General features: G+C 27.4%; 1 protein-coding gene across 1 annotated transcript in view; it reads right to left on the bottom strand.

The window, feature by feature from the left end:
• The window catches only part of LOC100203429 (sushi, von Willebrand factor type A, EGF and pentraxin domain-containing protein 1), a 76,573-nt gene that overhangs the window by 17,370 nt on the left and 36,562 nt on the right, over positions 1–22,641 (bottom strand). The window contains exons 15-31 of the mRNA XM_065812283.1: positions 19,692–19,861; positions 15,865–16,044; positions 9,385–9,593; positions 9,191–9,315; positions 7,274–7,441; positions 6,952–7,157; positions 6,626–6,872; positions 4,272–4,514; positions 4,047–4,157; positions 2,834–2,992; positions 2,222–2,338; positions 1,995–2,117; positions 1,794–1,913; positions 1,481–1,654; positions 1,158–1,331; positions 848–1,027; positions 284–457 (exon numbers count right to left, since the gene is read on the bottom strand). Of these exons, the coding sequence (XP_065668355.1) occupies positions 284–457; positions 848–1,027; positions 1,158–1,331; positions 1,481–1,654; positions 1,794–1,913; positions 1,995–2,117; positions 2,222–2,338; positions 2,834–2,992; positions 4,047–4,157; positions 4,272–4,514; positions 6,626–6,872; positions 6,952–7,157; positions 7,274–7,441; positions 9,191–9,315; positions 9,385–9,593; positions 15,865–16,044; positions 19,692–19,861 (2,880 nt within the window). The remainder of the gene's footprint in view (positions 1–283; positions 458–847; positions 1,028–1,157; positions 1,332–1,480; positions 1,655–1,793; positions 1,914–1,994; positions 2,118–2,221; positions 2,339–2,833; positions 2,993–4,046; positions 4,158–4,271; positions 4,515–6,625; positions 6,873–6,951; positions 7,158–7,273; positions 7,442–9,190; positions 9,316–9,384; positions 9,594–15,864; positions 16,045–19,691; positions 19,862–22,641) is intronic.

Genomic DNA, 22,641 nt, shown 5'->3' with positions numbered 1-22,641 from the left:
AGTTATATAGTTACTGATTGCTTAAAATATTAAAACAAGTTATATAGTTACTGATTGCTTAAAATATTAAAACAAGTTATATAGTTACTGATTGCTTAAAATATTAATAGAAATGCAACTTAAAATTATTGAAAAAAGAACAGAATGTAACTACAACAGGTTATATTGTAATTATCTCTGCACTTTATCGTTAAAAATTAACAATAATAAAATAAAAGAATAGAAATTTGCATGAATTCTATTTTCAAAAATTCATTTAAAATACTTTAAGAAAAAAACCTACATAAACATTTAGGAGATATTCCACTCCACTCTCCACTGAGCAGACAAGTTCTTTGAAAAGGACCAGATAATCCAAACCCTTCATTACATTTATATGTTATCACATCACCGATTTTAAAAGAACTACCAGTAACAGTTCCATTATCAAGAGCCTCAGGCCTACCACAGCTCACAGCTAAAAATTAAAAGAATAATATATAATGAACAGCTAATAAAAATCACTACCACACACACACATATGCATACACACACTTAATATATACAAACATACAAGATATATGTGTATATATATATATACATTTTTTTTCCTTCCTATTACAATACAGCAGCTATTTTTAACTATGCTGATTAATGTTATTATTAACAATGCAAAAGAAGTTTAAAAAAAGTTATCAAATATTTTTACCTGTAATAATCAAAAGAGTTAATTTAGTTCAAATTCACAATGATATAATACCATAATAATATAATATTTATATAAAAATTTAACTTAACTCAGCATTTGATTTGATTCCATAATGAACAGAAAGTATACATAGAAACAAAAGTAAAAAAAATTACTTACGTACACATTGAGCATCATTATGAGACCATTTGCCATCTACCTGACATACTCTGTAGTTTAAATTTTTATTACTCAGCATGAAACCTTTTTCACATTTTATCATAACTGTAGCTCCTTGATTTAAAGATGAACCAAGTATAACACCATTTTCAGGTTTGATTAATGGAGAACAATGATAGGCTTAAAAATAAACAATTATGGATATTAAGAAAATTAATAAACAAATTAAAACCAATTTTAGAAGCTAACAAAAAAACAACATAAAACTGAGTTTAAAATACTAAAAATCTAAAAATCAATCAAAACGTACGAACACATCTCGGCTGATCACCACTCCAGGAACCATTATATCTACAAGTTCTTGTTTCTGATCCGAACAGCAGAAATCCTTTTAAGCAAAAAAATCTGTATTCAGCATTTAAACCGGTTCCTACCAAAGTTGCCTGCCCATTGTAAGGACTAGGTAAAGTCCCACATGTTATTTCTAAAAAATAAAATTTATATCATTCCTACTTTGTTACTATTGTATCAAACTCTGAAGTTATGTTTTATTCTGCTATTATCACACTTCACTCGTATAGCAAACTGATATCTTTGCACCATAAAATATTCATAAAAACTGTAACTACTTGCTTTTACAGCTTGGAAGTATGCCTGACCATTTTCCATCTGCACCACATACTGTCTGACTTGAACCGTCTAATCTATACTTGTCTTCACAAGTAAAAGTTGCTTTTAACCCAAAATCTCCAGTACTATGAGATACATAACCATTTATTGGTGCATTTAATTGTGGGCATACAATTTCTAGGTAAAATTATTTTCAAAATTTAACTGGAAAAATCAATCGAAAAATAAGTTATAAAAAAAACCAAAAAAAAAACCAGAAGCAAATAAATCCTCACGTAGCAGGTACTCTCAGGTAGCTAGAAAAATAAAAACTTACTTTGACAACTTTTTCCGTTAGCAGCCAAAACAAAACCAGGTTTACATTGACACTTATATGATCCCTGAGTGTTAACACATAGCTGTGAGCAATCATGTGTGCCAACACACTCATCAATATCTAAAATGTATTTAAAAAATATATATATTATTTTAAAAATTCAAAAACAATTGATGTGACATCAATTTACAATCAATCAACCTTGACATGATCGAAGATTGCTACTGATCTTGAATCCTGCTCTGCATTGACATGAATAACTCCCATATGTATTAAAACACTTATCTTGACAATTACCATTGTTAGTTAAACATTCATTGATATCTAAATTAAGATAATTTATTTGTAGTTTTTAACAAAACATGAAAAAAAAAAAAACTTTACTCCCACATCCTGGGTATGGTTCATTCTGATGTATAACATTATACCTACGCAAGAACTTCCTTGCATCTCAAAACCTTCATTACATTGACATAAATATGAGCCTATAGTGTTCAAGCACTTATGCTGGCAGTTTCCATTTGAATATAAGCATTCATCTAAATCTATCAAACAACAAAATAAATAAATATATATCTTAAAGGTTGTTTAAAAACAAACTTATGATGATTACATAGTCAATTTAATTTACAAACCATAAATTTTTGTGTTACTTAAACATGGCTTTACATTGAATGTACACACATTACACTGAATGTACACACATTATATTAAAAAGATATTAGGAACAATTACTATAAAAAGGCTAAAAACACCACTTAATTTAAATGAATTATAAATGCTTTATAATTAACAGCTATTAAACACATGTTTGAAACACTTCTTATGTAGATTGAGAAAAACTCTTTACTATTATTATATTGTTTTCATTACTATTATAATATTATTATTATTATTATTATTATTATTATATTGCTATTATCATTATATATAAAATAACAAAAGCAATATAATATAACAATATAATAGTATATTCTTATGCATTTACTATAAAATTAGTTTTTTGCTTTATCTTACTAAATGCCTATGAAACAACTTACCTACACACTCAGGAATTTCTTTATTATATTTTCCTTTAACACAATGCAATGAGCTTGATCCGATTAATTTAAAACCTGGTCTACAGCTAATTGTAACAAGGCCATTAGTTTGAGAAACAATGCCATTAACAAATGGTTGTAAAGAAGTACATGGCAACTCTAAATTAAAAATAAAAACGGTCTAATCAAATTGCTTTATATTTTTCTAATATAAAATTTATAACTTGTAGACATATTTAATCTTTATGTTTGAGTTTTTGATTTAATATATATATATATATATATATATATATATATATATATATATATATATATATATATATATATATATATATATATATATATATATATATATATATATTAGAGGTAGTCATTTTGAGGAAAATTTAAGTAGATATCCAGATATCCAGCAAAAGTTAGAGTAAATTTGTTACCCATAAAATTTTTTTTCAAAAATTTTCAAACAATCAAATGAATTTTATGTCCTCTCAAGAACAAAGTTGTTGAAAAATTTGTCATAAAAAATGAAAAATATTTTATGATTTTTTTTTCTTTGTCAATTGTTATATATATTTTTATTTTAAAAATGTATGTCAACAGGTTTTTTTACTTTTGGTTAAAACAATATTTATGAAAGGAAGAAAATGAAAGTATTCTGTTAAACAAGATGAAAATGGATTATAATTTTGCATATTTAAAATTTATAAGTTTTAAACCTATTTAAAAAAGATTTTAAAAAAGAAAATTTTACCATTTTAAATAACCTACCATAGGTATCTAGCTATACCTACCTACTATAGCCACTTAGATAAGAGAAATAAGGTATGAAACCATTCAGGCCCTTCCAAATCCCCCTACCTCCGCATAAATACTTTTTTTCAATTTTTTTCCTATCAAAATAAATCAAAATAACCTATAACATCAACAACAATGCATTTTTTTGTTTTTATTTTTTTAATTTGGGAATACTATAAATGTATTTAATTGTTGGTTTTAATTACTAAAAAGATTGAATATATAAATGATAATTATACTTTTTAAATGTGACTTGAATTTTAATATTTACTGAAAATAAAAATGTTTAACTCGCTGATTTAAAAATGTTAAACTTGCTGATTTAATAATTTTACTATGTAACCAACTACAGGTACAGGTTATACACAATAACTATTAATAATAGAGACAACAATATTTATAGTTAATAGATAATTACCATTTTCACAATTCTTTCCATAAAAACCATCATTGCATCTGCAGATATATCCTTGTAGAGTATCAATACACAGACCATTTCCATTGCACTTGTTAAACAAACAATCATTGACTAAAAAATTATTAATCTTTATTATTTACAATATAATCTTACAAAATTAAAATATAAAAAGTAGTAAAAATCACAATAAAATTACAAAACAAAATATATCAAAAATCAAATTACCACCAGTGTAAGGGCATTCAAATCGAACTTGCATCTGTGAAGGACAAACAACATTATTATTTACATCAAATTTTTTTTGATCAGCGTTAGAACAAAAAAACCCTTTAGTTGTGCATGTTGCTCCAAACAAGTTAAGCTCTTTTATTCCCATTTTGTCCAAGGTAAGACACTGAGCACTAATGACTTGACCAGGGCAAGGTATTACTTGACTTGTACTCCAAGGATGAAACTTTGATTGGCTATCTGAAAATAAAAAGTAACTTACAAGTAAAACTGAAATTAAAAAATAAAAAATTAAAAGATTCAGAATAAATTTTAATAACTTTAAAAGTTTTAAGTTTCATACCTTTATATTTATATAAAATATAATGTTAAACTTAAATTCTAATCTAGATTTTATATCTATCTGTTTCTTTTAGAGATAAATATCAAACAACTGATTTAAAATGTCTTTTAATTTAAATTTTTAGCTTGTCTTTGTATGAATTGGTGTTTTGGTTACACTTGATACAGCCCTAGGAATTAGAATCTGCATTTGGTAATGCCAAATCAACTCCCCATCTAAAAGTGTTTGAGGTCAGTAAAATATTGCTGAATTGTTTTCTATGTTTTATGGTAAAACCTTTGTGACAAACTTTTTTTTGCCAACCTCATTTTTCCAATTTTCATAAATTTGTCTATAATCTATTTAAACTCAGGTTTACTAGTTGTAAAATTAAACCCATGCTTACAAGTAAGATGACCATGCGTACCCATTTGGCACGTACAGTAAGCATTTGAGGTTAGTTTTGCACATTAGTGATTTGTACTTATTTGTGTATAGAAAATTTAAACATAAACATTTCTTAAATAAAAGTTATTTAATGAATGAATTCACTCAACTATAAATTAACAACAGGACACTGTAAGAATTAAATGAAAAAAAGTGAAACCAGTGAAAAAAATTTCTTTGACAATTTTTAAATTTCTGAAGAGAAAAAATCTAAATAAACTACATTTAAAAAATTGAACTCCCATGTATGTAAAAAAATTTTAAAGTTTTGCTTTAATAACTAGTGTAGAATATCAAAAATTGTTAGGATTTTTAAATGTTCATAGGTAAGCCTTACTTTAAGTTACAGAATGCTCAAGTTATATCAGCCACTAAGATAAACACATGGTAAAAAAAAAATTGAAAAAGATGATATTTCTGCTACTGAAATTGCTGTAGTATTGCTGTAAGGGTTTGCAAGAATTGAAATAAAATCTAGAAATGAAGGAAAATTTATAAATTTCATAGTAAAATAACGTTTGCACATTACAGGAGAAAATGATTATCATTTGAAAAACTAATTTCTGAATGAAATTTTTTAAGTGTCTGTCTAGAGTATGTAAATGAATGGAAATGCCAATACAACTTTTTAAATGATATTTACTTAACTGATACGTTGAACAGACTGAAATTATTAACTTTTTTGAAAAAATTAATTAAATTCTATTTTGATGACAATGAATTGTTTAAAGAAAATCAAGAAAGAAACTTAAATGGCACAAAGGAAAAGTTTGCTTCTTAAAACTTACAGTCTGCTAAATGTGACAAAGAATGGGTTGATTTTCCTCATTTTAATAACAATCATGCACCTTTGAACAATTTATCAAAACTGGTGGGTACCTGCATTACATTTGTCAGGTACAATTGCTTCAATAGAGCAAGCATTTTCAATTACTATTAATATTTGAATTGAAGGGAAATCTCAACTTACAATGACAACTTTGGCAGCTATTTTGTTTGTTATAATTAATTTAAGAAAATATAACTGCTCAGAACTTGCAGAAAAAATTAAAAAAGATGACATTTTGTTGAAAAGAATTCACTCTTACAAAAAATATGTGATTTAAAAATGCAAATGATTGATGTTATTTTCATAAGTTAGTTTCTTGCAAATATTATTTTTAAATAAATAAAGTGTTAAGATAAACCCGTTATTCAAATTTCATTAATTTATGTCTTGTATGGGCCTGTTTTGAAATATTTTAGATATGGTCACCATATAAGTTTCAGTTTTAATATTAAATCCAGGTTTACCAGTTATAAAATTAACACTGGTTTACCAACATTAAAAAGCAACTTAAATAGAAATAATCTTTAAATTTAAATTTAAATAAAAATTTTATTTAAATTTAAATTTAAAGATTATTTCTATTTAGTTCTATATATTATTAGGATTTAGTTCTTTTTCTTTATCTATACCTATTTTAAATAAATACGTTTCTTTGGAACATTTGTAAGCTCCTCATAACCCAGCCTCAAACTACTGACTCAAACTAAGTGCAAACTACTTTTAAAAGTTTAACAATAAATGAAAAACACATACTGGTGCAAAAGCCAACCACTTTTTTTACATCAATAGATGGATTATTAAAATCTGCCCAAGCAATAATATTTCCAAACAACATATCACATCTGTAAGAAGACATCTCCAAAATTTCATTTTCTGTCATTACGTAGTTCCACATATTTAGCTGGCTAAGATGACCATCAAATGCTTCAGAAGCACTGAAGTTTCTGCCAACTTCATCTTGCTCTTGTCCTAATATAAAAACGCCACCTGCTGGAATAGCCTAAAATATATAAAATAATCATAAACTAAACTAAACTAGCCAAACAACAAAATTAAGCAAAGATATTTATCATACTAACCTTTCCTTTCTGGAAGTTAATGTCTTCAGCAATTTTAATCCCGTCTTTAAATGTTTGATACTTTCCACTTTTACTAGACCATACTATTGCAACATGATGCCAAGATCCATCAGCAACTGAAATATTTGTTGGTGCTTCCTCTCCCATTATATTTAGCATAACATGATTCATATTACCCAAAACTAAGGCATTATCTACAACACTGTCTAAAAATATATATTATTACACCTGTAAATAAAACTAAAATTTAAAAATGAGCAAATACTTTTTAGTTAACTATTTGAACATTATTTTAATTAAATTGGACAAATTTGATGCATACCACCGTCGCCAATTGCATAGGACAAAACTGTGCCTGATTCTATCTCTGTTGGTGATGTTTTTAGCCAGAATGCAACTGTAAACTCATCAATTAATTCACTAATAGTAGATTTAGCATAACCTTGTACTGTTCTATCAAAAAGAAGGTCGAAGTTGGATGCTGTGTTTCCTTAAAATTTATTTTCTCAAAAATGTTAAACGAAATCATAAAAAGAAGAGGTATAGGTAATAATCTTAATAAAAATAATAACTAACAAAAAAATAATTATGAAAATAACAAAAAAAAAAAAAAATAGTAAAAATTAGAATAACAAACAAATAATAACAAATAACCAATTGCTAGAGTTACCACTTTATTATCATAATCACAACCCTTTTGCTAGAATCATTCTCCAATTGTAAAAGTACCACAGAATTGCTCAATTCTCTATTCTATTTATATTTATTAGTTAAATGTGCAAATTCTTCTACTATTATCTTCAAAACAAATTTCTTTACAAAAAGCCCTTATTTTTTATATACTGTGCATAATTCAGCTTTTTCAGCAATGAAAATGTTTAAATTTGAAATATTACTCTTGAATATTGAGGTTCTTTTATTAGTAAGAAATAATTAAAAAAAAGTTGGATCATCTTATTTTATGTGTTTTAACACTAACTCACTCTGCAACTTGTTTTTATAAAATATTATCTTATCCCAATAGTTCTTTTCTTAATGATTTGCTTCTGATTTCATTGATATTGTTTCAAATAGTGTAGATACATTATTCATGTAACTTTTTTCTAATTATTGCTGCTAATATTATATACCTTGTTCTACTAACAATGGCACTAAATGGCATACCCTTCCATTAATAAGTTCCTCGCCTCTAAAAATTCAAAATTTTGATTCTACTCTGTTATTGTTTCTCAATATATACTTATTTTCACTGTAACAGAGTATAAATAGTTATAACCTTTATCACATAAAAACCTAATAAAAGCAAACCAATAGAAGACCAGAAAGTTATTCATAACAGTTTTTCCAACATAAAAAATTATACCAGATTACTAAATAGTCTTCTCAAAAACTTTTAAAAACTTTTTAGAAATTTATTTTTTTAAATAAAGACAAATATCATAGGTATTTAGACATTTTGAGGAATATACATTTTTAATATGGCTTTCATTACAGTTTGATAATAATATTATACATTTAATTTATTATTATGCTTTTAATGATCTTAAAAAATAAAGGAAACTATTTAATACTTTAGAATCCTTTTAATAAAAGCAAATTAGTTTATTTGTTTCTTTTACATAGTCAAACTCTCCAAACAATGTAGTTTCTCCAAACAATGTAAACAAAACCCAACATCTTTTTCTTTTACATTGGTCAAACTCTTCAAACAATGTAGTTCAATTGTTTATAAAGAACTTTTTAATTTATTGCTCAAATAAAATTTTTCTGCTTCCTCAATGACGACCACTTCTTTTCCTCATCCCTGCAGAAATGTAGATCCTTTTAAGTAACTCCTGTATATATTGCAGAAGTTATTTTTTGGTGAAATAATTAAAACAATTTTTATTAAGTTTTATTAAGTTTTGCTTTAATTTGTTAGTGACACTTTTCTTAGTTACAATTCAGAACACACAACTCAGCCAAAGTAATTTTTAGTAAAGCTTGACTGTTGAATAAAACAGCCATGCCAATTCATTAGTAACAACTTACTCAGCCAAGGTAATTTTTAGTAAAGCTTGACTGTTGAGTAAAACAGCCATGCCAATTCATTAGTAACTCTAAACTCAGATCTTTATTAATTGTTAACCAAATTAGCATTTATTTTTAAGATCTTTTAAAACAATATAATGACAATAGGAAACAAAGATGTCAATAATAAAAAAATCTCAATAATATAATAATATCAATAGTATAATACTTGTTTCGCAAGTTGGTCCAGAAAATGTTGAAGGGCATTGACATTTATAACCATTTACTTGGTCTATGCATGAGCCACCATTTCGACAAGGAGAAGAAAAGCAATCATTCACATTAATTTCACATCTAAAATAAAATTAAAAAATTAAAAAAATTTGCTCTTTAACTTTATTAAAGTGAACTATAAAATAATACCTTTCTCCACTATATCCCTTGACACATGAGCATGAAAACCTATTAACCCCATCAATACAAACACCTTTATTTAAACATGCATTGTTGTAACAATCATCGACATTATCTTGACATAAAGCCCCTGTAAAACCAGACTTGCATAAACATTGATAGCCTCGATGAGAATCTAAGCAAGTACCTTCATTTTTGCATGGAGAAGAGGCACACTCCTAAAAAAAATTTCACATAAATGTATAATTACAAATTATAAAAATATATAAATAAAAACACTAAAAACTTAAGTAAACTGTCATAATAGTGACATTAGAAAAACAGTATGTATAAAATTAGTAAATAGTATTAATTATAAATTAATTATAAATTAATTATAAAATTAATTATCATGTTATGCTAAAAAAATAGTATGTTTAAAAATAGCACTAATAAATAATATTAACTTAATATAATCTTAAAAAATGCATAATGATTTTATTTTAACATAACAACATATATATGTATATATATGAATATATATATATATATATATATATATATATATATATATATATATATATATATATATATATATATATATTAAGGTTATATAATACTATTACCCCTCTGCTGCCCACTTTTAAAAAACTGTTAAACATTAAGCAGTGATTTTAGGGTAAATATGAAAATGTAAAGTTGAAAAAACCCTAAAGTTTCTTTAATGACTGATAGGTTAAATCTATCCAACAGAGAAAGATCTGAGATCATTTTCGCTGTAGCTGAAGAATTAGGTCACAATTTAGATGAAATATCTATCTCAAAAAGCACAGCAAGCAGATCAGGCAATAAAATTTGACAGCAAGTTTCTGATAACATTAAAAAAACATTCATTTTACCCACGTACTCTTCCATTCTGGGATTCAAAGCTGGTATCTGAGGTAGATGGTAAAATAGACCACTTAGCTATTGTAGTAACAGGTAACCAAGTGCACCTGAAGGAAAATTGTTGTGAGTGTCCAGGATTCCCAATACAACTGGGAAAAGTTAGGCAACAGCAACCATAGATGCTGTAAAGACCTGGAAACTAGAAAAAACACTTGTAGCAATGATTTTTGATACAACTCCATCAAATTTAGGATGGATAAATGGTTCTGCAAAACGAATCGAAGAACACTTCAATAAAAAATTACTTTGGTGTGCCTGCAGATACCATATCTTAGAAAGAGCTATGTCATCTGCTTATTTAACAATTTTTTGAGAATGTCGATCTCCAAATTACACTTTAAAAATGGTGTATGACCTAAACTTTCATTAAGTTCAGATACCACTTTTAGAAAAATTAAAATTGAGAAATCAGTATTAAAGATCAAACAAGCAGAAAAGAAAATTTTTTTGTCTGGTTTGCTTAACTGGAAGTCTCAAAAAATATTAAGAGATGATTATCAAGAATGTTGCCAACTTGCTTTGCAATTACTGTATGCAAAACAAATAAATGTACAGTGGCGCAAACCTGGGGCTTTCTATCATGCTAGATGTGTACATCCATCTAACATTTTATGTGAAAGTGTGGCTTACATGTACAAACACAATTGATGCATCATTTAATGACTTGGAATTCTACAAAGAAATGCTTCTTTATAAAAAAAATTGACAACAATGTTGCTATTGTTGCCCTTGAAACATTTAATCGACTATTAATTAAATTAATTAAATCTTTGTTATTTAACTGAAGAAATGTCTCTTCTACCTATTTTTTGATAAAGTGTCTGGTCATGATAAAGCTAAAATTGCTAAAATAATTCTTAAAATATAAAAGAAAACTGGGAACATGATTTAGACTTTCCATAATTTCCTCTTTTAAAACCAAGTACTTGTTTAACTGATTTAGTTGGACCAAAATCAAGCAACATTCTAAATTTATTTGGATATTCAAACAAAGATGGTGGTTGGTTCACCCAATACTCAAAGTTTTGGAAAGCTAACACAAATTTTCAACACATGTTTGAGCATATTAAATCATTGAAATCTATAAATGATACAGCAGAACAAGATGTCAAACTAATTCAAGACTATACAAAATCTATAACCAAAGATGAAGAGCAGAAAGAATTTATTTTAGATGCAGTAGAACACTACCAAAAAATTCTTCCACAGATAAATAAACAAGCAAATCAAAAACCAAATATTTGAAAATTTAAACAATGCTTTAATTTATATTACTAATACCTTTAAAATATTTTTATCTTGTTGTCATAGTTTTAAAAAAATGACTTTAATTTTGAATTTCTTTGTACATATTTCCAGTTTAGTCCCATTTAGCATAAATATTTTTAAACTATAACAATTTATTTGCTTGTTTGTCATAAAAATAAATTTTAATGATAAATCTATTTTGTTATAATTAAAAAATATAGTTCTAAAAATTCATTATTTTAGGCAGAAAATATCATGATCAGGTGTGTGTGTGTGTGTGTGTGGGGAGGGGGGAGGGGTTTAGATTGAGGGAGAGGAAGGGCAAGGGGGCGGAAGGGAAGAAATGGGGGAATGGGGGTTAGGGGTATAACAATGAAGGAGGGGGGGGACAGGTGTCTTGATTGTTTACTTTCTTTTGAACAGATTTAGTATAAACAACTATATATATATATACATATATATATATATATATATATATATACATATATATATATATATATATATGTATATATATATATATATATATATATATATATATATATACATAATATATATATATATATATATATATATATATATATATATATATATATATATATATATATATATTTCTTGAGCAACGCAATAGCAATAAATGTAAACATATTTTAAAGAAAAACATGATATTTTTTAATCTTGACATGTTTTGTAGTTAACATTTTCAAAAGATAAAATTACAATTTAAAAACTCTGGATATAAATATAAAATCAAAATTTGAAGACATTACAGAGAAATATTAACAGACAAATAGAATTGTTACAAATCAATAAACATTATAATACAAATATGATACCCTAAATAGCAAAAAAATTAAAATAAAATTATAAGTAAACAAAATACAAAAAAACAACAAAAAAAAACAAAAAAAAACAACTATATAGACAAATTTATAATATAATGAGCAGTTTGTTTATATAAAGATGGGTTTTCCCATTTAATATGGAGTGCTTCTTTAATTTTCAATTTGTTTTTGTTAGAAGCAGTATCCAAAATTTTAAAACAATTATAGTTACTTAGATTTTTACAATTAACAGATGAAATTAAATGCTTATAAACATTAGATTGTTTCTCACTTTTTGTAATTTTGTAAGATGCTCGTGAATTCTTGTTGTTAAGTGTCTGGAGGTTTCTCCAATATAACTGGCATTACATCCACCACAAGAAAATTTGTAAACAACATTGGATTTGAGCAGCTTAGGAAGTGGATCTTTTATACATAAACTGTTTTGTAATTTGTTGGTAGTGAAAATTAAATTAGTTATAACATCTTAACAATATTTTTTAATGATTTTATTAAAATTTATTAAAATTTATTAAAATTTAGTAGATTTAGTAAAATTTGAGTAAAATCCTATAAATGGAAGCTTATAATATCTTATACTATGGTTATCAATACTATTTATCACAGATGGATTTAACTTTTTATCAACAAATATCTTTATTTCAGTGTCAATTATTTTAGGTGGATATTGGTTATTTTTTAAAACATTAAATAGATTTTTTATGTCCTTATCAAATCCTAGCCATGTGTTGTTGATTTTATACGTTCTATCAATTAAACAAGACAAGTATAAGACTAATTTATAACAATAGGGAACAAAACTGGAAAAGTTTTGTAAAAGACCAGTATATGTTTTTTTGTGATAAACTGATGTGGGAAGTGAAACAGACTTATTGATAAGAAACATGTCAAGATTAAAAAATGTCGTGTTTTTCTTTAAAATATATATATATATATATATATATACAGTCTTGGCCATAAGTTTGGAACCGATTAGGTTTTTTGATATAATTACACTTTTTATACCCAAAATATCAACAAAAACTTTTGAAATCATTTTTATTTTAAATATTATATACAAGTAAATATTCTGTCATGTAAAAAATGGTATCAGTATTTTGAATAATGTCCTTTGGCACCCAGTACTGCTGCTATTCTCGCTGGCATTGAATCGGACAATTTCGCGCAGTATTCTGGGGTTATGGCAGTTGTCCATACACGCTTGATGGCATCAATCAGAGACTTCTCTGACGTTGGATTTGTGGCAGCAACCTTCTGCTTAATCATTGTCCACATGTTTTCTATTGGGTTTAGGTCAGGACTTGAGCCAGGCCATGGACCCAAGACTTCGATATGTTTCTGTCTTAGCCAGTTGGTTACAACTGCTGCTCTGTGGCAGGGTGCACCATCATGCTGAAATACCTTACATTTCAGAATGTTCATGTGAGTGTTCAACTTTTCCTTTAATATCCCAAGGTAAACTTGAGCATTGATGGTTGTATTCTTTGGCATGAACCATATGCCACCTCGACCTGATGCCGAGAAACTTGCCCACACCATAACGGTAGGCGCCTGCTTCACAGTGGGAACAACATACCTGATGTTGTATCTTTGTTTTGCAGGTCTCCTGACATGTCTGATATATGAGGCAAACTGAGAAAAAGTTGACTCATCTGAAAACATAGTTTTTTTCCAGTCTTGTGCAGTCCAGTCTTTGTACTTGCGACAGAATGTCAAGCGGTCACGGATATTCTTTTTACTTAACATGGCTTTCTTTGCTGGACGACATGATGGCAGCTTGAATTCCTTCAAAAGGCGTCTTCTGATTGTTCTTGTACTGGCAGGAAGTGATGAATTTACTGCTATCTGGAGAGATGACCATGTTGGATTTGCAGCAGCAAGCCGATGTATCACCCGATCCGTTGTGGCAGAAGTTATGCGAGGTTGTCCAGACCTCTTTCTGGATTCCAGAGTGCCCAACTGCTTTGCTCTTGCAATGCCTTTGGTGACAGCAGACTTAGATATGTGCAGTATACCAGCTATTTTACTGTGAGAATAATTCTGCTGGTGTAGGATCATCATCTGTGCCCTTTTCTCCTTCGACAATTCAATACTTCTAGTCATTTTACGCACTGTACATGTTAATGTAGAATACTTACTGCTAATAATATAAACAATTATAAATTAATAGATCTATTTTTATGAATAGTATATATTATTGAATGATAATTTGCAAACATTTATACAAATAAAGCGATTTATTTGCATATTTTTACTTCTTATATAACAATAAAAGGATAAATTAATTAATTTTATACTTATAAGAAGTTAAGCCTTACCTTTCGCACTGATATGCAGTTAATATATATGTAAATCAGCTAATTAATTGATTAAAATATAATGTATAGTTTGTTAATATAAGTAAGTATATTTCAACATTAGTTCAACCGAATATTAGTTCAGGTAAACATTAGTTCAAGGGAACGATAGTTTAGGCATTGAACAGTGTATAATGCAGCTTAATGAGGGTCATTTTGTTCACGATGCTCTGCTGCGGTGTAAAGTTACACGATTCATGTTTTGCAACGATTAAGAAGTCGCGAAGGCATTTAACTATGCAACTGATGCTGCATAAACACGATGCTGCAGCAGTTAAATGCCGTACGCGTCATAGAAACGTTCCTATGAGAAAAAAATTCATCGGTTCCAAACTTATGGCCAAGACTGTATATATATATATATATATATATATATATATATATATATATATATATATATATATATATATATATATATATATATATATATACATATATATATATATATATATATATATATATATATATATATATATATATATATATATATATATATATATATATATATATATTTAATGGGTCCCTAATATTTAATTATATAAAAATTTCAAAAATAATATTCATTTCGAAAAAAAATTGTTATTTTTTGTTTTATCATTTGAGTACCAGGTTGACATATTTTTGAAAAACTTTTTTTTTGAAAATATTAGGGACCCATTAAATATTTGAGGGTCTTGAGGGACCCCTTAAAATATTTTTTACTCAAAAAAATTTTTAACCTAGTGTTTTTGTATTAGATAGAACACATTTAAGGGGTGGGAGCAAATTGTTTTCAAAAATATTGTTTTTTGGGACACCCTAATATATACGTATATATATATATATATATATATATATATATATATATATATATATATATATATATATATATATATATATATATATATATATATATATATATATTAATTATTAAAAAACACTTATCTAACTTTTTTCTTCAACTTGAAGTTTCATCAGGAAGAGTTCAATGACCTCTTCCTGATGATCCAGCAATGGTGAAACTTCAAGTTGAAGAAAAAAGTTAGATAAGTGTTTTTTAATAATTAATATATATATATATATATATATATACAATATTTTGATTTTATGTCTTTTTTAAAACTAAAATAACATACATCAATAATTTCTTCACAGTACTTTCCAGTAAACCCAGGTGCACAACTGCACTCTATGCCGTCTGGGATCTCAAAACAAGTACCACCATTTAAGCACATCTTCGTGTCGCACATTGGTTTTTTCTCAGAACAAAATTTTCCACGATAATTTTCTTGACAAATGCAAGTAAAATTATTGATCTAAAAAATTAGTTTGTTAAAATTTATTTTTATTATTTGTTTAATTCTGAGATTATTATACAATATAACATTCACATAAATCTAAAATTAAAAAACAAAGATCCTCAGTAAAGAAATGTATTGCAGAAGAAATTAACTTTTAAATTAATAAAATACATTATATTGATGCATTTATAAATACGATAACTGAAAGCAGATTTCATAAAGCACAAATTTCACTTCTAAACAGTTACAAATTTTTGTAATATATAGTCCAGCAGAAGAAAATGTCTATACATTTTGCAGCCATTAAAATAAGTGTGCTAATTTTAAATAGGTGCTTTCATTTTAAACAGTGTCATTACATTGGGAGTATCTTTTTTGACAAAAATTTTGACATGTAACTAGTTGCAACAGCAGTTGTAATTCTTTAATAACACAATTACAAACATTTGCAATACTGAAACTAACTAAGTTATATTAAAGCTGCTCAGTTAAATCCAGTGACACAAGCTTAAATCTAGTGACACAAGCAGTACTTTTAAATACAGCAGGATTCAAAGTATTATTCTTTTAAGACAACTTTATGAAAAGAATTTGAAATTTGAAAAAACACACTGTTATTATTCAACTTGATTGTTGCTTTAATCATCACATAGCAGAAGTCATTAGAGTCAAATCAGAGTCATTATCACCCTGCTAATGATAAGATGTAATCCAATACAAACTAGGGTACAGCACTAAAACTCTACCAGAGTTTCCAAAGATTTCTGAACTCTGGTAGCTCTCAAAGATGCTGATTCTATCAACACCTATTAAAAATCATAGAACTAATATTGTCTGTAATGTGTAGATGGTGTTACTGTTAGGGCTTTTGGTGCGCCAAAACAATTTGCAAAAAACTTTTTCTTTTATTCACTTCACAAATCTAATGACTAAATTCTTGCTGACACCTCAGATAAACAAGTCAAGCCATTTGTTACACATCCATCAGTCAATTCATTGTTACAACCCATCAATCAACCTATTGTTACACATCCTCATTACTATGGCTTCTGTTGTTATTTTTTACTTAAACTCTTCTACAGCTTGTGATTCAGACAACTCTGATATCACAGTCTTACATAAGTGTTTCTAGAACTCTTTTCTTTCTAAACTATTAAAAAAGTGCTCAACTAAATTTTGTTTTTCTTCCAAATAGCATTATTAATTAAATAGCATTATTTTTAAAACATTATTTTTAAATTTAAAATTAAATTTTTTCCAAAAAATCAAAAATAATATACAGCATTTCGAACAAATAGCTGCTTTTTGTGCCGGTGTTCTTTTAGGTGAAACGAATACTGGTGCTTTTATCAATAATTTTACATATGTATGGTTGTGATACATTGAATTGTTTTGCAAAGCCATGCTGTGAAGTACTATCCTTTTGATTAGTAATTTTTTCAAGATGTTTTATCTGATTTTTATATGTCTTTTTTGCTTTGCAACCACTTTCAACTTTTCTTTTTGGTCCTATATTGTTCTCCTTTTTTTTTAGTATATTATACAGAGTAAATTTTGGTATGTTTTCCATTTGAAAATTTTATTTACAATAAAGCTTTTATTTTCATCTGGGTGCAAATTCAAAAATGCATTCACCTTTTTTTAATTTTTAAATATAACTAATTAAAAATATTGTTATTAATGCATATGAAGAGTTGAACTTGTAACTAAACAGGATTGATTTTAAGTATACTAAATTATTCCTTCATATTTTTATAGTTGATAAAACTTTGTCCAGACTTTTAGTTAACACATTTTAGCTTACTTACTGAGTCCATTCTCAGTTACTCTTATTGAGTCCATTCTCAGTTACTCTTACTGAGTCCATTCTGAGTTACTCTTACTGAGTCCATTCTGAGTTACTCTTACTGAGTCCATTTTCAGTTACTCTCACTGAGTCCATTCTCAGTTACTCTTACTGAGTCCATTCTCAGTTACTCTTACTGAGTCCATTCTCAGTTACTCTTACTGAGTCCATTCTCAGTTACTCTTATTGAGTCCATTCTGAGTTACTCTTACTGAGTCCATTTTCAGTTACTCTCACTGAGTCCATTCTCAGTTACTCTTACTGAGTCCATTCTCAGTTACTCTTACTGAGTCCACTACTTTATGACTTATCGCTACTGACCTTTCATGGGAACTCCAATCCATATCCATAGCAACATATCCAATCCATAGCAAAATATGCTAAGATTACTTTTCTTCTTAAATAAAATGATTTAGCAAAATATTTGTATCAGATATATTTTTAATAATTTTGTTATTTTATTATGTGATAAAACTATAGAGTTGTATTGGGGTAATATAAAATAATTCTTTTGTTTGCAAATATTTACCAGGTAAAGCTGTTCAAGTGTTGATAAACTGCTCCAACTTGCCCTGCAATTCATAACTTGATACCCATATTTCATACCGCATTATGCCCTATTGGTAACACATCGCTAAAAACAGTACCACATCTAAAAAACGTTCACATATTTCAGAATTCAATGATTTTGATAATACCTATTTCTATCTTTGTTAAATACAATATGAGCTTGAGCATATCACATGAAATAATAAAATTCTACATCATATAATATGACACATTTAAATTATATCGAAGTTCATTTTAAGCCATATTTTGTAAGGCAAGACAAATTTTAAACTAATGCAACTGATGGCAACATTTTGTCACATGATAATTCAAAATCAATCACTATTTAGTTGTTTTCACACTCAGAACAAGGTCTACTTGCAAAAAACCATTTTGCCCCAGTGCCCCATTTTGAACCAGTTTCCCCTATATGTTTCTCAAAATCAGCCATAATATATTTCTGATGAACAGAATTAACTTTAATTCAAATATATAATTCATAAGTATATCAGTAACTTTTAAGATTACATGTACAAGAAACAAAAAAGAAGATAACATAAAAAAGAAACTAAAGAAGATTATTTGTAAAGGAAACAAAAAGGTAAGTGATTAACAAAAGGTTAAATCTTTTATGAATCAATTTATAACAAAGATATAATTTTAATTAAAAGACAATTTTTTCCAATGCTTTTGTTAACTCCTCGTCTCTGTCTGTCGTTAACATTAAATCTTGCAACCAATATTTGAGTCACTTCCTGATGATAGATTTTCTTCAAATTTTGCATACATAATCTTACTTGATGACAATACAATATTCAATAATTAGTTTTGCAATAAGTCAATTGATTTATTTAACTTTAATTAAGTTTATTTTTTATATGGGAAGAATATTAATTTTTAAAATAAGTATATTATTTGCATCTACTTATATGCACGTTTAGCTTATTTGGATAAGGCATTGAGTTTGATGTGTGTGTCAATGCCTTTGGATAAGACATTGACACACGCATACAGCCGAATGTTAATAAAATAAAATAGTAATATCAGAAAAAATTGATTGCAAAATTTGTGTTTTAATAACATATAAAAGCATTTAAAAAAAATCGTTTTTAATTTTACTAGTTAACTAAATTTAACTGTAAGAAATTTAATTTAGACCTAAATTCTAAAAACCTAAAAACATAAATCCTTTTTATCATACAAGTTAAAATAAGTATTAAGCATGGGTTATTCTTACAAAAAAGTTATTTAATGAAATACTACTTACTCCGTCAACACAGGCAGAACCATGATAACAGGGGTTGTCTAAGCATTCATTTTTTTCTTCTTCACAAAACTTCCCAATAAAACCTAATTTGCAAGCACATCTAAATGAATTCCATTCCGAGATACATACTGCTCCATTCATGCATGGACTTGATATACAATTATCAATAACTAAAAGGTATATATATTTTTTAAAACTAAATATTAATTATATATATTACTAAATATTAATTATATATATATATATATATATATATATATATATATATATATATATATATATATATATATATATATATATATATATATATATATATATATATATATATATATATATATATATATATATATATATATATATATATATATACACAGTGGTGTACACTGGATTTTTAGAAGTTTGAGTTTTGACACTTACAGGCATTGTGCCAACTCCAAACTTTTGTATCTTTATGCTTATATCAAAGAATGTTTTGAAAAGAATTAGGGTGATTGGAGCTTGGGAACAAAAAAACCCTAATTTTTGGGCCCACCCAGCTCTTAACGCGGGAGCAACGAGTTTATAAAATATTTTCTTTAATATTTTTATCTAAATTTACATTCATCAACAAATTTCAAATTTCACGCAATAATCTCTTATTTTTCAAAAACTATGACCATATAAAGTTTTAGCCCCCCTCAATTGGAGGGGGCTGTAAACATTGCAGGGTCATAAAAACTGAACATGAAGAGATTATCGCATGAAACTTGAAATTTGTAGATGGAAATAAATTTAGATAAAAATACATACAGTGTGCGGCCATGGCGCAGTGGTTAGAGCGCTTGCTTTATAAGCAGGAGATCCAGGTTCAAACAAGCTGGACAAATTTTTGCGTCACGGTAAAAAAGGAGGTGTGAACTTCCTGGTTAAAATGCACTTCTGCGGTGCTCTGTGACAAGACCGTTAGGACTGCTTAGGGCACCTTAAAAAAAATAAAAACCCAGAGTTTATAGGGGAGGAGGGGGGTATTTTTGAGTGTCCCCCCTCTCTTCTTCCCCCATTCTTAAAACCAGTGCCGCAACAATGATTTTTAGTCATCATTTTTTCAATCATCATTTTAATGATTTGTGTTTATCTTGTTTTGTTTTATCCTAAGATTAGGAGTTGTTTTAAAGACATTTTTTTGAATATATGAACTTGGTGGACGATGTTACTTTAGTTACGATAAGAAAACTATGATACTAAAGACTTAAATAAATGCTTTTGTTGCAAATACTATGCTATTAGTAAATTCAATTTTAGTAGTTAATAAGGTTTTAAATAAATAGTAATTAAATGTTTATATACTTTAAACAATTTTTAATCAATATTTACATTACATTATATATTTACATATATTGAATCGTGCAATATTTGTAAAATTAACAAAATAGTTTTACATCTTGTATTCAAATAAAAAACATAAGCATTTAATAAATGTATTTAGTGTTATTTTAATTTTAAAATTTTGATTTAAACGTTAGCAAATCTGTTCATTTAACTTATAAAAAAAGTTCATAATTTTCAAAAAAGTTGCACAAGCAAAGAATATTTAAGTAGCAGTGATGATAGCTTATTCGATGAAGGCACAATAATTTTTATTGAAAAATTTAATACATTATTTAATTTAAGTATATCATCAAATCTAAGCATTTGAAGTTTTTATTTTATTTAGACTCCAGTTCTGATGATGATACTGGTATTGGTAATGTTTTAGATTTGTGGTTTCCTGTTGTAGGAGATGGCAATGGCCCTAATGTTTCTACTTTTACTGGTGTACCAGGACCCAAACACAGTATTTCACCAGAGTCAAAGCCCATTATCTATGTTAACTTATTTTTCACAATAGAATTTTTGGAAAATTTAGTAACTTATACCAACCAGTATGCTGATGCATGGATACAAAGTAACCAACAACATTTGAGATCCCATCCATTGTTGATGGGTCATGTATGGATAAAGCAAGGAAAAACAAATCTTTTAGAAATAAAGGCATTCTTTGGTGTTGTTATCAATATGGATCTCATCAAGAAAGCTAGTATTAAACTATATTGGAGTATTAGTCATCCTTGTGCTTCCACTCCCTGGTTTGTTACTCACTTCAATCGTGACCATTTTCAACTTTTGCTTAAGTTTATTCACTTTACTGATATCTCTATCCCTAATCAACAACAACTAAATACGACTTATAAAGTTCAGTATTTAGTTAAACATTTTAACAAAAAATTATTTTTATATTCTTCAAAAAGATATTTCTATAGATGAGAGCATGATTGGTTACAAGGGAAAGACACCATATCTCCGCCAATATATGCCAAACAAGCGCTATTCTCGATTTAGAATAAAATTATGGTTTGTTCCAGACAGCACCAATCGTTATTTGTCTTAGTTTGAAATTTACAAGGGAGGAAAAGATCCAGATGAAGCAGCTGTTGCCCATGGTATGACTTACAACTTGGTTTTTTGTTTTTTGTGTCAAACCAACCTGCTCCATCAAGGTTATCACTTGGGTATTGATAACTATTATACTTCTCCATAACTACTATTGGATCTATATCTACATCAAGCCACAGCAAAGGAACAGTAAGAGTAAACAGAAAAGGTCTGCCAGAAATCTGCCTTAAACAAAATTAAAAAGCAAAAAAGTTTACCAATATAGAAAAGGTCGTTTGTTATGTGTGGCATACCAAGATGGTAAAAAAAAACCTGTATTACTGTCTACTGTTACCAAAGCAGGTTTTACTGAATTGCGTAACAGAAGAGGTAATTTATTTATGAAGCCAAATGTTGTTGTCCTTTATAATCGAGCCATGGGAGGATTAGATTTGGGAGATGCCAAATAAAGAAACGGCAAAAGTTGCCTTTTCTTTATTTGGCTTTTTTTTATTTGGCTATTCTAAACAGCTACTTATTGTATAAGCTTAACACTAAT

The sequence above is a fragment of the Hydra vulgaris genome, chromosome 12 (genome assembly GCF_038396675.1).
Source record: "Hydra vulgaris chromosome 12, alternate assembly HydraT2T_AEP".
NCBI lineage: Eukaryota > Metazoa > Cnidaria > Hydrozoa > Anthoathecata > Hydridae > Hydra > Hydra vulgaris.
Note: the sequence above shows the minus strand (reverse complement) of the source record. Positions and strands in the feature narration are given on the sequence as shown.